Consider the following 16,994-nt stretch of genomic DNA (forward strand, 5'->3'; position numbering starts at 1 on the left):
TGCTGCAGTTATTTTTGTACAGCTGTAGTAGAAAACATGGCTTTTAGAGGCCACTTGTCACTGTAGCCTATAGACAGTATAGACATCACACTTAATGTCCTAAATTTGGGTTAATTCCTTGCAGTTCTGAAGATGGCGACACGCAAGAGAAAAAGCATAAAAAGATGTTGATACACTTTGACGAATGTTTGCACAGTATGATTCAGTAACCCTTTGAGCCGTTATGTTAAATGTTACAGAGAACATGGCCTAACACAAATAAACACCAGACCAAAAAAAACCACTCACAGCTTTTTCTGTTTTCTTCCAGTAAGGTTTCATATCTCTTCTACGTAAGTGAAACATTACAGTAAGTACTACTTTGAACTGGATAAACAACAACTTCCTTTGCTCCTTCTATGTTCCTATCTAGTCAGTGTAAAAACAAAACGTACTCACTCTTACTACGCAGGCGACAAGATAAACTCATCTCTAATGACGCTAAAGGATGTTAGTTGTGGTCGTGGCCGAATGTGGAGTATCTGTACACCAGTCAATTCTATTGATTGGTGTGGGTAAGCAGCAGCAGCAGCAGCAGCCATGTCTGAGAGGAGCAGGCCTCCACATCTGCCAAGCATTCTGTATTTACAGCCCACTGGAGAACAGCTTGTCGAGTTCTGTGGATCAAGCCGCTGTGCTATTAGTCATGCCCACTTTTTCAAAATTATCCTCAGTCCTGGGGTCTGGACAGGCATTCCTCCGAGGTGGCCTGTCCGATTGCACCAGAATCTCAGGTCTGGTCAGTTGGCAGGATTGACCACAACATCAGGATCCAGATTTTGGGATAGGGTATTTGCTTTCTAAAAGGCACAGACAGACATTGTGGTTTTAAAATGATGCTGAATGTGTGCCAATGACAAAAGGAATTGATCCTGAGCTTGGCATTGGGAAGCAAAACAACAAAGCAAGTTGTGGTCACCTTTATCACCACAAAGTCCTTAGTTCTGCCACAGCCTACAGGAAAATGTACAAAAGAAGTAATCCCATATATATATATATATATATACAAATCACAGTCTATGGGGCTCTATCCTTGTTAGAAAAAAAACCTGTTTGTGTGTACACCAGCTTCCCGCAGCACAAGCAATTCAATGAAAAAGTTGATGATAACCCCACTGTAAAAAACTGTTAAATGAACAATATCTAAGCAAAAAATAATCAGTTAATTATTTTTTACAGTCCTTGCTGAACTTTTATCAACAGAAAAGAGGTTGTTATTGTGTCTGACATCACTGCTTACCTCACGGCAGCTGGAGTGTGTCAGAGTTTGGACCTGGTTTTGAAGTTCACCCACAGTGATGTTTAGTTCCAGAGTCACTAAATCGTCACTTCACCCACACTGCATGTTGTTTTTGTTTATTGTCAGGGCCTTTCTGTATTAGTGGGCAGCATCCGGTACAGTGGGAAGATCCAGAGTAAATGGAAGAGTTTATGTCACGAGCGGATGAACACCCACAGCATTGTAAGCACACATCATGCGGTCGGGCAAGCATCACTGAGCCATTAGGGCACAGCATGAGATGTTGCAAATGGGTTCGGTGTTTTCATACGGAACAGGACTGAGGAGGACTTGAACCCTTCACTTTAAATATCATCCAAAGGAATGATAAATCAAAGAGAAATACTAATTCATGATGATTAATGAGCAACTTTAGGGGATACTTGGACAGAAATTTGAAAAAAGTTGTTGCACGTAATGCCTGTAAGGAAAGAGACACCTCCCATGTTTTGTCTGCTCTTTTGGCATCTAGGTGTACATATTTTCTTAGGTATTTAAGCATGGGCATGTTTGTTTTGATTATGTGTGTGATAATTATATTTGGTAACACTACGTGTCGCATTTGTAAACCCCTTTTACGAGAGTCAGACCACGTACATATTCAGATGTATTTATGTTTTCTGGCATGGCAATGGAAGCCCTGTTTGCTGAGCAGTATTTCAACTCAAGTTAATGTGGTCGTGGAAAAGTAGTTAGGTGTCTGACACATATTAGGGAGCTCACTTATCAGCTCCCTAATATGTCAGTTATTCATCGCTTTTTTGACAAGCGCTATGCATGGTATGAGTTATTGGCTTTGACATGTATGTGCTAATGTGTTGGAGAAGAAGCAGCTGTGTAATCCTATCATTATTGAAATCAAAGAAAAACGAGCAAAATATGTTTTAATAAAGCCACTTAGAAAAGTTTCTCAAAGAATCATTATGTTCTGCTTGCTCTCTTGATTCACTCTAATCCCATCGATCCAATGTGATAAGTGGGCGCCTTCAATCAAATCTTTGCAAAAACAACTAAGTTATTGAAAATCACAACGCATCCCACTTCTTAGGATATCCAGTAATCTCACTGTGTTATGTGGGACAGTTAAGCCCTCAGTGTGAATGAGTGAGGATATTGCTATGTGTGTGAAAGGAAGCAGCTGTTACACTTGAAGAGCTGAGTGATGTGAGCAGGAGGTGGCATGAGGTTTTTGCTGTGTGCAGGGCTTTGTTAACTCTTCCAGGGCCCAGGACCAAACTTATCTGAGACTTAATTTAATAGCATAATAAAAGATTCCCTTTCAGGCCCCCTCAGCTGTCCTGGTGGTCTTTTCCTGATGGTGACCCCCAACTGTGGGTGACTGTGCAAGATTTCTGTTTCACCGTGCCAGATAACTAACAAGCACTGTGTGTTTGTTAATATGTTCAAAGAGGAAAGGATCATTGCCTAAAAATGATTCACTGCGTCGTAAAGGCTCACTTGAAGTGGATCAGTAATAATTTGCAGTTGCTTGGAAGTTAAGGGAACAGCTCAAGTGTACTTAAAACTATTGTTCACTCACATCAAACAAAATCCTTGCTCCTCCTTTTACTTTAAATTTTCCAGAATTGGATGTGAGCAATCCTGGGTGTCTTCACACTTAAGTTTTCTTTGAGCACAAGAGGAACATATACTTACCATTCCTTTGCTTAAAGCTCATGAGCGTAGTACTATAGTTTGGTTGCCACAGCTGTCTCTCATCCTCAACCTCCCATTACTCCATCACGCTGCTTCCTTTTCTTGGGGATTTTGCAACTGTATTCATCATGCCTTGCTTGGGGTGAGTAAGTTCTTTCCGGGGGGATTCTGCATGAGTAGCAGGGTATTCGGAGTTACCATCAGCAGCGTGGAAGCCATTTCACACTCACTTTAATCACTGATACACTCACAGTGAACTCATCCTTTAGTATACAGAGGGCCGGCAGCCTAACAAAACAGCAGTGCTCCGTTGCCCGTTTTTCAGGACGTACAGCGAGTGTGGGTGGTGTGTGTGTATATGAGTGAAGGGCTGCAGCACACACACACAAACACAAGCACAGACTGTGTGCTTTCGGGGAATTGCAGAGGGAAAACCTTTGGTCCTTGCAGCTGGCCACTACTGTAGCTGTGAGCACAAGACCCAAATATGGAGCTGTGGTATATGGTCTTCTGTATCTGGTACACAGTTACAAAGTCTGCCCTTACTCAGAAATGAGGGCCAGCTGTTGAAGATGAAGGGCAACGGGGAAATGTGGATGCCTCTGATTTTTGTCCTTTTAAAAGGATAATTATCGAGAATCATTTTGTGATGCTATTTTTTACATTATTGGTAATATATGGTCGTAAATTAAGTTTCCATAGGTTTGTCTTTGCTGCCTGGGCGGGCTGTCACTGCTCACTGAACCTACCAAAGAGTTCTTTCTTTTCCAAACCAGCTACTCTAGCTGCTTCTAGTGTCCTAACTTTTGTATCCTGTTAGACAAATCAGATTTTTAAGGGGGAAGCAGACAGAAATCTGTCCAAGAGATCTTGTAGGAAAATTTATATGTTGAGAATATAGTGAATCAAATGCCATTAAAATAGGCTAAAGGCTACAATAGGTTATGATATACAAAACCTTTTTTAGAAGTTCCACCCAGTTTTTACAGACAGTTTTTCCGGGCTCTGTTGTTATGAGCTGCTCCAACAACAAACTGAGACTTTGAACTGAAACGGAAAGTGAAAGCCACAGTGAAATAAATGATCATGTTTTGATCAGCACTGATCCCGACCAAAATCCTACTTTCACAGTATCATGTGACTGACAGACCGAGTTAAAGTGTGTCACGTTCAAATCACAAATCTGCTCTGACATTTACCACCAGTATGGCTATCTGTCTGGTGAGTTTAGACAAAAGATGGCGCCAGGTTGAATGGATGACCATATGTCCTAGAAGCAGTGGATGTTCCCCTGATTTGAGTGTTTGGCAGCTAAGCATACTAGCCCGGCCAGGTTCTGACAAAAATTTTGAAATTATGTTCGGGTTCAGGTTCAGTTCGGTCACATCGGCTGAGCTAGCCTGCCTGACATTGTGACACCGGGCCATACTTACTAGTTGGGAAAGATGCAAGCACAAGGATGCAGTAAACAATAGCTTCTCAGGTCAGAGTGGGAAAATGAAAGCAACAGGCATCCTCAGAACGCCACACTGAGCCTTAGCTGCTTCTGAAAAGACAGAGCAGAGAACAGCCCTGTCTGGAACTGTGCCATGGAAAACACCATGTGTCACTTTGTTGCCAGCTGCACACATTCTGGTGCCCGCCAGTGCCGATACCAGCACCCGTTTATGCCCCCGCACCATACCCTGCCCTTCCTGAGTGTACTTTGCTTCTTTGCAGTGCATGAGCGGCTGTTGTGCAATCACACACTGGGCTGCTCTTTGATTTCACTTCAGTGTTGAGACGATTGAGGCAGGCAAGACCAGGCATATCAGCTATGTGACTGAAAAATGGTAATAGGAGACAAGAATATAAAAGAAGACACACTGGTTGTGGCAGTGGTAGTCTTGCTGAAGAGTGGGTGGTAGATTAATGTTCGTGGCAGGCTCCATTTTGTTCATTTCTAAACATTCCTGTTTCATACTGAAGGTGTTTGAATTGTGGATAATTTTCTATTGAAAAAAAAGTTTTAAGTGCACTCTTATTCATAATGGGTTCTTTGGTGCGTCCTACCCACGGTAAATAGTAATTTAATTCCTCTTTGGGAATTTGACATGAAATCTCCTTCGCTCACTTTGAACTCTGTACAAAATGCTTGAAGACACAGATGCTGGATATTGCCATTGATTGGGTGTGCCTATACTGTGTGTGTTGAAGTGGGTGCGTGCTTGTTTTTTGTTGGCTTTGGCAAGCAGAAATATTTTCCAACTTAAGATCCCTCCTCTTCCCTGCATTACTCCTGTATCCATCTTTTTTTTTATTTGCCTTTCTTCGCATTTGTTTCTGTTTTTTTTCTTTCCTGTCTTTCATTGCTGCTACATTTGTCTGGACTTGAGCTCCTGTCAAAATATGTTGTGGTTCTAAATCTGAAAATGAAAACATGGATTGTGTGTAATTAACAAAATTCAAACAACAAAGAATCAATCTTTTATAAATATAAAAGCAAATGTTTACATGTAGCAGATTCTCCATGTAGAAATTCAAAGTGTACAAGCAAGGTCCAGACATTTATTTGTTTTGTTATTATAATTTGTCTCCGGTACCACTTTCTATAGAACTATAATACCACTATTCAATACCACTACTCCCACAACATAAATAGCTAAAAAAAAACACAAACAATGTCTGTTTTCTTTTCTTTCATGCATGCATAATCTTAACCGTCACTGCACATCCTCTTTCACCACATCAGACCCAGCTGTCAACAACTTTATATTGAACCAAAACCACAGTCATCAATTTGGTCTTTTGTACTGTTTCCTTATCTGTTTATCTTATTTATTCATTCCCTCTACAATACGCAATCCTTTCAGAATTACAGAAAGGAACATAATGCAGTCCACACAAGTGTAGCAAGAATGCATGCAATATGAATTGGTCTCTAGTATAGAGATAAAGGATCTTGGTCCCAGCTGTAACAGGAGACATGTCAGACATTCCCTGCCAAGAGTCGGGAGGTGAGAGGAGGGGGCCACTCAGAGCTTTTTTCTGGTACATAAAACTGACTTGTGGAAAAGCATGTCTGGGTGGCAGAGCTATTACAGATACCATCCTTTTTATGTGTCTGCTGAATGGTCTGTACTTAAGACATTTATCACTTTCCTATTTGACAGATTTTTATGGATATGAGTTTAATTTTTCTCCTTGTTTGAATTGTGATGATTTACTTGATCTGATAAACGAATGAAAGCCCTGTGTGGTACTGCAGCATGTTGCCACCTGTTGGCACTCTCCTACCCCACTAGCCCTTTATATAGTTTATATGTGTATTTATAAGATGTTTTTGTTAGATGTATGCATGACTAAAACAGTTCTGCATGTATCCAAGGTCATAAAAAGTTAGTTTATATTTGTAACATAATTAAACATTTACATGACTGGTGAGTTCAAGATTGTATCTTAATGTTATGATTAACTTTACGTTGTCTACCTTCACTGCGGAAAATGTAGCGCTGTCAGAGATGGACCCGGTCTGCACACTGTTCTCACTCACTGACATACTCCCAAATAGGCTTCATAATTTATACTTTTTATCCTGATAACATTGCTTTTAAGAGTGAAAACACAAAGCCATAACAAAGTCCAGATGGAACCGATCCACCGCTGGTTGAATAACTGCCTTGGCTTTCTCCCTGCACAGAATCACATTCTGTCTTATGCTTTCGAGATGGCTTTCTGTTCAATTGCAGTGCAGAAGTGAAAAAGATTAAGCCAAGCTGCAGTAAATTATCAACATTTGTCATAAATTAGGAGGACATGTATATAACTCTGCACCATAGACAGGCCAATTGAAAATGTATTTCATTACACAATTCAGCGTTTTAGGCTTGGTTGTGAGGTGCAGCGCAGGGCTAGGATTCTGCGTGAGCGCTTTTGTGTTTGCTGCATATATGCACTGGGTGCCTCAAGAGGAAAAAAAACTGTGCAACGGGGACCTCTCTTTTCATTTTTACGATTTTCCTAGAATCCTTTGGAGAGCGTGGAAAGACAGGCATGTTTATGAAGGTTTCCAGATGGTCCTGCTTGCACCCCCAGCTTTTCTTTTCAGTTCTTGGGCCATGAAGGATTAATCAAAGTCAGTGGCAAGGGCTGATGGCTAAACACTGTGGCTCTCACTAACCTAGAGGAAACCTCTCGTCAACTCAAACTCAGATTCAGCCCCTGGGCTACAGAATCGAGGAAAGTTGAAACCTAAGGTTAAAAAACCAATCAAACTTAACTAAACCATGGCCACATAAGTGCAGATAAACGAACTCTGTTTAGCAGAACGCCCAGCCTCCTCCTTGGGTTAAAGGAATTTGTCTCCAACATCCAGCCAGGAAAGTAGAGTCAACCCTGACAAATACACCTGAACTCTGGTCTCCTTTGTGAGGTGGGGGATTGTGCTGCGGGATATTTATGGATTCTCTGTTACATGTAAAGATTTTGAATGTAACAGAGTCCGCTCTGTTACTTGAATCTGTTCTCAGTGACGAAATGCATTCTAACTGTAATGCAAGACGAGTAGGAAACGTTCAGATTGCTATGATCAGGCTAAGGTCTCTGTTTTAGAAACCATTTTTAGCCTCTCCATTACCACCGTGCCTCTTGGGGATAGATGCAGATAAAAGTGCTGCGCCTGGAAAGAGTATGACAACCAATAAAAATAAAAAACACAAAAGGAAGAGTTAGAACAAAACTTTTCATTTCAAAATAAGACAAAGCTATTTTTGTTAATAGTGCTGCGCAATGTTGCCCTTCCCTTAATTAACACTTCAAACATTATATAGAGAAAACAATCCTGCAGTTGACAGGACTAACTGGAGCAGGTGGAACAGAGGAGCTCTCAAGTGACAATATGTGTCTTGATTGGTTTGTAAAAAACATTGTTTGAATTACACTGCAGCTTTCAGTTTATTCTACTGATATAATAAATGTGCAATGTACTTTCTCCGGTTTTTTTTTCTTTATTAGACACCCAACCCGGCTGAGCAGCTGCTCTTCATGGCAATGATGAACACGTATTGCATTCACTACACATGTTATTACACCAACTGTCAACAGAAATTGCTGTGGTGTGTTCCCAGCAGCCTTACAAATGAGTCCACCTCAGATCAGCCATTGGGTTTCGACACTATTCACCTACAATGACATGCTTGGTTAAATAATACAAAAGCAGAATATAAAAGTTGTGTCATCACATTAATTATCCCTTACTTTATACTACAGTTGACCGATTTAAAACAAATGCACTTAAACATCTAAAACAAATTAAAGACAAAGAGCACTATCCACTGAGCAATTCCAAGCCTCTCATCTGACCAGTCAAACACAAATTACAAAAAGATATATACTGTATGACTTTTTCATCACAGATTGCAGTCAGTGGTTATGTATGTAACCCTGGTTCCTTCTGAAACAACATAAAAATCAAACATAAAACTCAGCAGTTTGATGTCCAACTCTCAACAATGTTGAAAAGACCAGCTACTCTCCTTGATAACAGTTGTTTAAACCAGTTAATTCTTCCTGTGTGTGTCATGGGATAATAGTTAAATATGACCTGCTTCTGCACTGACATGCTCGCAGATATGTTGTATCACCATAGGTCTACGCACCTTTACAGAGGAAATGTATTCCCACAAACTCATGTCAAAAGTTATCTTGTAAGCCACATTACAACCACGCCAGTATAATCATTTAAATATATTTTTTTATCCACATCATGCAGCCCTAAATGAGATGCTCCCCTGTTGTTTATGTGTATCTTTAACCATGTCAATAAATTTTTAGGCCTTGTCATTAGTTTTAATCTCGAGTAAACATGTGGTGCAGCCTAAGTAAACACTGTATTGGCTGAACCAGATCACCTCAGAAAGAAGACACTGTTCTTGTTTCATCACTGGGACAGGGGCTGTATGTACCTCTCCTTGTATGGGTTTTCCAATAACTGAAAAAACTGCCACCAGTGATATCTGCAGTGGTTCTGTCATTCTTTTTCGTTTGTCATGTTAAAGTGCAGTCAGACTGAAGTCAAGGGACCAAAAGAAGCTCTGTGGGTCACTACAACTCTTGTAACTGTTGTTACTTTTTTAAATTGTGACAGGAAGGAGTTGTGCATAACTTAAAATATGCACATTATTCAATCAGTAAATGGTTTTCCAATTTATTACACAATATTTTGAATAAGGACTTTGCAAAAGAATGTAGTTCATTAGTTTAGCAAAACATTACTTATATATAGTAGCACAACATTTACATCATATATGACCAACTCTAGGAGGCACTTGGATAAGCTATACCAAATGGATTTGAAATCCCATAAATGCCACAGTCCAACCCTGTCTGCCAGTGATTACATTTATATACAATTTATCATTTGTCTCCTCACTTTTTGAAGGGAAATGTAGTTACTGCCTTCATTATGTTCCGCAGCAAAGTATTTTCTAGTGTAGTGCTGCATTTATGTACAACACGCAAATTGTTGGGAGGGGTTTGTTTTGTGTGGTAGGTGTAAACAGTGACCCTGGCGTGGTTATGTATAGGACAACAAAAGCACTTGGATTAAGGTTAGGGATGGATGGTATTTACTAAACTAAACCAAAAAGAAGATGTTGTGATAGAAATGCCAACAAAATCGGTTGCTGCTACGCTGAAACACATTCATACGTTTTTTTAAATCCCTGCCGACACATGCACTTAAGTTCACCTTGACCTATGGGTTGTTAGCGAAAACAGATAAGGTGGCTAGTTACGGTATATATTATGAGTATGTTGGTGTTCAGCCTGACACCATCGCCGGCTGCGGGTGAAGATAGAAGTTATAAGTCCATGGCATCTCAAGGTCCTGACCGGATATTTTACTGCTGCTCAGCAGGTTTTTACATACTTTTGTCAAGTTTAACAAGTTCATTATAAAACCTGAAGTGGGTGCATGTGTTTGATTTATAGATGCTTGGTGCATCAGTTTAGTTGCAGTTCCCCCTGCTTTGGCCTCCAGCTGTTTGAATCAAAGCAGCCATACTTTAAACCTTGACATAATAATCAGAATGGTTGAATCTCTGCTTGTTGATTATTCCTGGTGCCTTCAGGTTTTCAGTGTGTCCATGATGTACTTACAGTTTTCTTACTCTGACTGTTCACATCTTCTAGACTCTAGCCACAAATATGATGAATATGATATTTTATTGAATTGTGGTTACATTGCAGATTATAATTTGTATCCTGTCATGTCATGCAAGTCACATTATATGTTTTTGTTGTCAATGTTTTTTACTTTATAATGAATTCTAAGTAACAATGACTGCAAGTTATACAAGTTATACTGAAACCAGAACTTTTACTCACTCCGGGGGAGTAAAGGGAGGACAGCAGAGAAAAGAAAGAGAGAAAAACATTGGGACACTTTCTGTATCATAGATTGGATGTCAGTTGATGACTGCAGGCCAATAACTGTTCTCAAATGGATTGTTTTTGTTAGTATTGGGATCGATGCCATCTTTGAAGCCACTGAAAGCTATGTTGCAGCAGTTAGTTGAGTGTTGCGGGAAGCAGGAGTTGTGGGGAAAAAATGATCTTGTGTTTTGAAAGGTTTGGGGTTCCACCTAGCTCAGATCTAAAATGATCATTTTAGTGAAGTTACAGGTAATGTTTTCTTTATATGAAAGGATTTATATAAAATCCTTCAACATATTTTACATATGTATAGCTGATTTATATATACTGCATTCAGCTGAGGTTTCTATGTAGAGTACATTACATAGGTAAGGTTTTTTTAAGCTATTTAAATACCTTTGTTGTTTTGATATTGTTTGTAGTGCTACTGAATCTTTTCAGATATGTCAGCTGACAAGATTCACAAGTGAGTGGGTACAGGTACTTACAATATATCCTGTCTTATAGACATATAGATATTGAATATAGAGACTGTCAGAGTGTGAGGCTTCCTTTAGAGAGCAGCGAATTGTCCAAAGAAGACTCACTTTTTTATCTTTTTTACTGCATTGAGGGTAAAATAGTGTCCACAAGAATGTGTCTCTGCTTGCTTTTGAATACATGCAGGTGATGTTTGTTATTTAGGCAAATGAACCGTATCTGCTGATGGGGGATATGAGGGCTCTTGGCTTGAAAGTTTTCAATTGTATGGCAAATCAAAACAAGACTGGCGCTCTGAGGTTCCTCTCAGGCCATATATATGTATCATGTATTGATATATTTGTCATCACCCAAAAAAGGATGATACAATTTTTTTACAGTTATGGAGAAGAATTTGATTAATCCGCCAATGCCAAAAATGTTGAGGTATTACCGTGGACATCCAAATTTCAGAAGATAAACTCATACATGCTCATGGGGCCTGAAAAGAGTTATATACCCCAATGAAAGTATTGTACCTTAAAGGAACATTTGAAACCGAAATTTCATGCAAACCTGGCCAAGGGAGTGTAGATGGTCGCGCGCTGAATATTTAATAGATCACAGAACTGTTAATATAGATATCAGTGCCCATGGAGCTGTCTTGTAAAAAGGAATATGTGGGCTTAAAGTAGACAAAAGTAGGTTGTGGTCAATTAGAGTATGTTAAGAGTCCAAAGAGGTCATGTAGCATTCCTCTGATGACAACAAAGTACAGAGTATCATTATGAGGTTCTGCGATGCTCTAATTTGGGGCAATAATCACTTAAACTAAGCTACATGCTCAAAAAGTTGTCTCGAGTTATCCTTTTCACCAAAAATGGTGAAGTAAAAAAGTGAGTACAGTGAAATGGATGTGTTGTGACCAGTAGCCGAGAAACTTTGACCGCAGAACATGTCCAGGGGTCACTTATCAGCCTTGATCCTCTCTGTGTGAAGTTTACATGTTCTCCACCTCCTTGTGTGGGTTTTTCTCCGGGTCGTCTGTTTTCCACCCGCAGTCCACCCACATGTAAGCCAGGTGGACTGGAGATTATGTGTGTGTGATTGTCTATGTGGGAGCTCGTCCTGCAGAGGACTGATGATCTGACCAGGACGTTCCCCTCCCTCCCACCAGTGCATTCTGGGATCGGCTGCTGCCCCAGATAAAGATTCATGCAGCCTGTTTTTGCCGCCTTTTTTCTTGCAAGACTGCACAAGACTTCTATTTTGAACGTAGGAGGGTTTTTATTTTTTACAATGTTTTTAGGTTCCTTCTTCCTGACAGCTTTGTCTGATCTTTTTTACAAGGTGTTTTACACGCCAGCACTCCAAGGGAGAGGTCAGGTGTGACGATGAGGTAGTCCTGATTAACTGGTGAACCTGGAAATGTGTTTGAAAGATTTTGAGGTGATAGTTGACGGTTGCTGTCGTATGTTGGAAACATTAGATGATTTTTAGGGAACTTCGAAAGAACAATAACATGACAGCGTATGTCTTAAGCCTACATTATGTTACCTTTTTAACTCCAAAAGATGAAAGGGTCAGTTATAAATCTCAACTCTAATCAGCACGTCTCATCAGATTCAGAAACCAGGAGTAGATTTATGACTTCTTTGGATGGATGTTTGTAACTGTAAACCTTGTCTACCAGAGAATGAGAAACACCAAAGGGAGATTTTGATATCCAGTGACCTATCTGGACCATATGTTTAAAGCCCGAAAGTAATACCAGTAGTCTTTTGCAGAGCAATAACATCCTATTTTAGTAATAAGTTATATTTACTGAAAAAAAACAAAACATTTCTTTTGTTATAATATTGTGTTTGGACTTTTGCAAAGTGCTGCTTATACTGGCAAGTGGAGTGCAGACTGATGTCAGCCTTTCGCTTTGTTTTGTTAACTACCACAGGAATTAACCTCTGTTGTTTCAGCTAAACCAGAAGTGTGCTTCTGAACAAAACAGAGTTCTCCAACTGTGCAACAAACGGGAGTTGTGAAATCTAGTCCTGGTGGCAAACAGCCTACTTTATGTCAGAGACAGTGGCCCGGCTGAACCAAATCCTAGTGCAATTTCTTGTCACAACATTCTGCATGACATGACCACTGAAGCTGATGTATTGTAGTTGTAAAGGTCTTCCAATTGGAAACTTCTGTATTCCTACCAACAAACTGTCATATTCTGCTAAGGTGCTAATAGCGTCTGACAGGAGGTACACAGTTGCAATCACGTGTCAGCATCTGACATGCAACACACGCTCCTCCCTTCTCAAGCCCAATCCTGCAACCGTGCACCTCTCTCAGCACTCCCCTTGCTTCACATCCCTGCTTTCGTCCTGATAAGCAGACTTCATCCCAAACATATTATATCTATTCAGTCGGAGGGATTAAGTGCAGATACATGACATTTTGGGCCATTCCAAGGACCTGAGTCAATGTATAAACAACTCCTACGCTATGTCAGGGAAATATTTATCTTTGCTCATAGAACTTCTTGAGATAGTGTCAACACTGCTTAGAGACACAATTACATTTGTAGATGGAAAACTAAGAGTTCTTGTGGAAATACAAGTGTGTAATCTGAGCAAAAATGAGAATACTTGTCAAGATGTGAGACTATCATTCTGATAAAAATAACAACTGAGATGATATTAAATAAAAATCCTTTGTGTGATCATGTATCATGATGCCTCCTTATTTTATTTTTAAATCTCCCTTATTCATCGTACTGGGGCAATTAAAGGAGGGTTGAAGGAGTAAAATTGACACAAGAAGATGAATTAAGATCGAGATGAATATAACTGGTGGTAATGTGGTTTCTTTCCTTGTGTTCTCTCAGTAACCACAACGCTATCTCCAGGCTCAGGCCACGCCAGAAGATGCAACGACACAGAGAAGACCTACTGTGTGAATGGCGGTGACTGTTACTTCATACATGGTATAAATCAGCTCTCCTGCAAGTGAGTTCCTTTGTTTTTTGGTTTCACATCAAAATGTTCACATCTGCCTTCTTTGTTCCAAATGAAAACTCATTTTGTGATGTTTTTACTCTCATAATGTCCCTCAGCATCCTAACAACACATTTTTATCCTGCTGTTTATTTTCCTGATAGCACTGGATTTCCGTTCTTCTTTCTTTCAGCAGCAGCAGCAGCAACACATCACAGGGAAATGCTGCCCGTCTGCCTAACTACCCACCTGTTGTGTATTTTAACACTAATAATGGAGTGAGGCGGTGCTGTGCTCATCCTTTTAAGTCATGTTTAGTGTACAGGAGGGCTGCACATTAAAAGCCTTTTCAAAATGTCATGAGTCACTGGTTTAGTAGTGAGCAAATATTTATGCCTGTTAGAGGCCCCCAGTGAGGTAAATAGAATCCTTGCTTACATTTGAGGTCCTTGGCAGAAGGGATCAAGACCCATGTGTAAAGTGGACTGGAGAAACCATGTATCTCAGCTTTTCAGGAAGAAAACAGGTTGACATTATCACAGAAACAACCTTTTTCTTTCTTTGACATTTACATTTTAGTTTGTATTAGACTCGAGGTCAAGAAACATTATTTAGAACGATGTTCATGAGGAGAGATCCTTTCAAAGATACAGTTTCGGTCTTCTTTCTGGTTTTCTTCTGTTTCTGAGAACACTGACACATTTAGTCGATAAGACGAAAATGTTGATATTTGATAATCGATTAATCATTGAAGTCATTTTAAAGCGAAAATACAAAACATTCACTGGTTCCAGCTTCCAAAGATGAATCCTGGCAGGTTTTCCTATTCAACTGAATATTTTTGGGCGATATATATATATATATATACATAATATATTGTGATGGACATTTCTGGGCTAAAAGATACATCAGTTAATCAAGAAAATAACTGTCAGAGTAATCGATAATGAAAATAATTGTTAGTTGCAGCTCTCTTGCACCACTGTGAGAGGCTGTTACTGTAACTGTTGCAACCAGTAAAACCAACACAAAATATATACATTGTCTCTTGCCATGGTTGTCAGATATTATGTTTCATGTTCTGTTCGACCATATGTCATCCTAGCATAAGTCCTTTGGATGGTTTGATATAGAGCTGAAACATTGGCGAGGCTCCTGTGCCCAGTTGGCCCAAGGAAGAATGCTCGACAAGCAATGAGGACATGGCTGCAACAGCCGTTCAATACGCTGTGTACAAATTGGAGGCAGCAATAACTCAATTGCTGCAGCTAATTCACTCACGGCTGGGGCATGGGTCCAGAAAAGTTGGATAATGCAGTGAAGGCCTGCAGGGATTTGTTGCCCCACAGCCATCTCATTCAATATAGGCCAGGCTTCAGTGGGTATTACTCACTGGCTAAACAAGTCCTGCAGACAGCTAGCCCTACTTTCGTGCCCAGCTCCCTCACTTTGAGGTATAAACTTTGTTTTGGGGAGAGGTAAGGTTAATAAATGACCTAAAGTAAGTTACTCTTTTCTGCAGATTTCCTTCTCATAAATTAATTGTAAAGAAAAAAAGGTGTAGGCTCTTTTTAACACATCAATCCTAAATAAATGTTCACATGACACTTAAAAATCTATTCTATATCTAACCTACATGGCTGTGCATGGTGTGACAATAGTAAAGGATCATTAGTCATCATTAATTTCAATTTAGTTTTCAATAAATGTTTTTTCTCTGTCAATGAATGAATCTTTTAATTTATTCTTTGTCTGACCAGCACTCCATAACCCCAAGTTTACAATGATGGAAACGGAAAAATCAACAAATCTCACATTGGAGAAGCTGGAATCAGAGAATTGTTGGGGATTGTGAAAATAGATGCAGATTAATTTTCTGTCAGACAACTGATCAGTTGAGCAACTAACAGTTTCAGCTCTATGAAAATATACATTGGCAGTCTTCATTGAATTATTCCTTCAGAAAAACAGAACAAATACTGTATTATGAACGAGGTGCACTGGGAACTTTTACCAAATCATCTCTGTGGGACTGCTGGCTGTGTAAGTCTACTGTATATACATTATGTAGAATACACATGGAATATAATTTTTTACCTCCTGAATGTTACGTTTTTATTTTTGCTCAAATTATAATGAATGATGACATTGATGTATTTCCCACCTTTCTTAACTAAAGATAGAAGAATGATAATAGAGTTTGCAGCTGCACCACAGTGGATAGTTGCACACTCATCTGATTTTTAAATTATGTAGTGACAGGTTATTTCTTTCATCTTTCAGCCAAGTTTCCTTGGTCTAGGTGGTGCTATCCCCCAGTTAAACACCATCACTCAGGATGAGTAATTTAATGCTGAATGTTATGGTGCTCCTGGGAGTTGTTGTGTGAAACCAGTAAATCACAAGCAATGACCTTTGTTGGATTGGTGGTCTAGTTGTGACTGTGAGTGGAATGTTGGTACCCCTAAAAGACCAACTGCTCATCCTAATGTGATTATAATGAGGAAATATGGTTTGGCCCAACACTCCTGATGGTGATGATACAGTAGTCTGTCTTCACTTACAAAAATATAATAATCGACATGTCAGAAAACGTTTCTTGACTCTGACTTATGTTTCAGACCAGAAGTAAAGAGAGTTGTCTGTTCGTGCTTTTCCATTCCAAAATCTCCATATTGAAATCATTCTTTTAGAACTGGAAATACAAATTCAGGTTTTCCTCTTGATTTTACTAGTTTATGACTCACTGCCCGACGGATATAAAACTGTCACATTGGTTATGAACGCAGTTACCGCTCTCCCAACAGACACCAAGAGAATAAACCACAACCCCAATTTCAGCTTTGCAGCACAGGCTTCCTAGGATTGATTTATTGATCACCAAAAAAGCAGTGCATGGTTTATCCCCAGATACATTCCACTTTCTTGTCCATGTAATCATGAATGTTGCTCTTCTCTTATCCACCAAAATACAGACCTTTTTTTGCTGTTGGAGCCCCTGAAGCCTATAAATTACCTTTTATATTATTTGAAACTTGTTTTTTTAAACTTGGCTTTTACCCTTTTTATTACATGTATTATATCTTTTTTATTATTATTATTTTTTGTAATATACTCTGGATCATTTTTAGTAGCAGTTTTTGTTGTTTTCCTTCTCACTT

General features: G+C 39.5%; 1 protein-coding gene across 4 annotated transcripts in view; it reads left to right on the forward strand.

Moving 5' to 3' along the window:
* LOC127364050 (pro-neuregulin-2, membrane-bound isoform) overlaps nt 1-16,994 on the forward strand; it is a 72,762-nt gene that overhangs the window by 39,781 nt on the left and 15,987 nt on the right. For all 4 annotated transcript variants that reach the window (XM_051401178.1, XM_051401177.1, XM_051401179.1 and 1 more), the window contains exon 4: nt 13,725-13,845. In XM_051401178.1, coding sequence (XP_051257138.1) covers nt 13,725-13,845 — 121 coding nt within the window. The remainder of the gene's footprint in view (nt 1-13,724; nt 13,846-16,994) is intronic.

This window comes from Dicentrarchus labrax, unplaced genomic scaffold, assembly GCF_905237075.1.
Source record: "Dicentrarchus labrax unplaced genomic scaffold, dlabrax2021, whole genome shotgun sequence".
Classification (NCBI taxonomy): Eukaryota; Metazoa; Chordata; class Actinopteri; family Moronidae; genus Dicentrarchus; species Dicentrarchus labrax.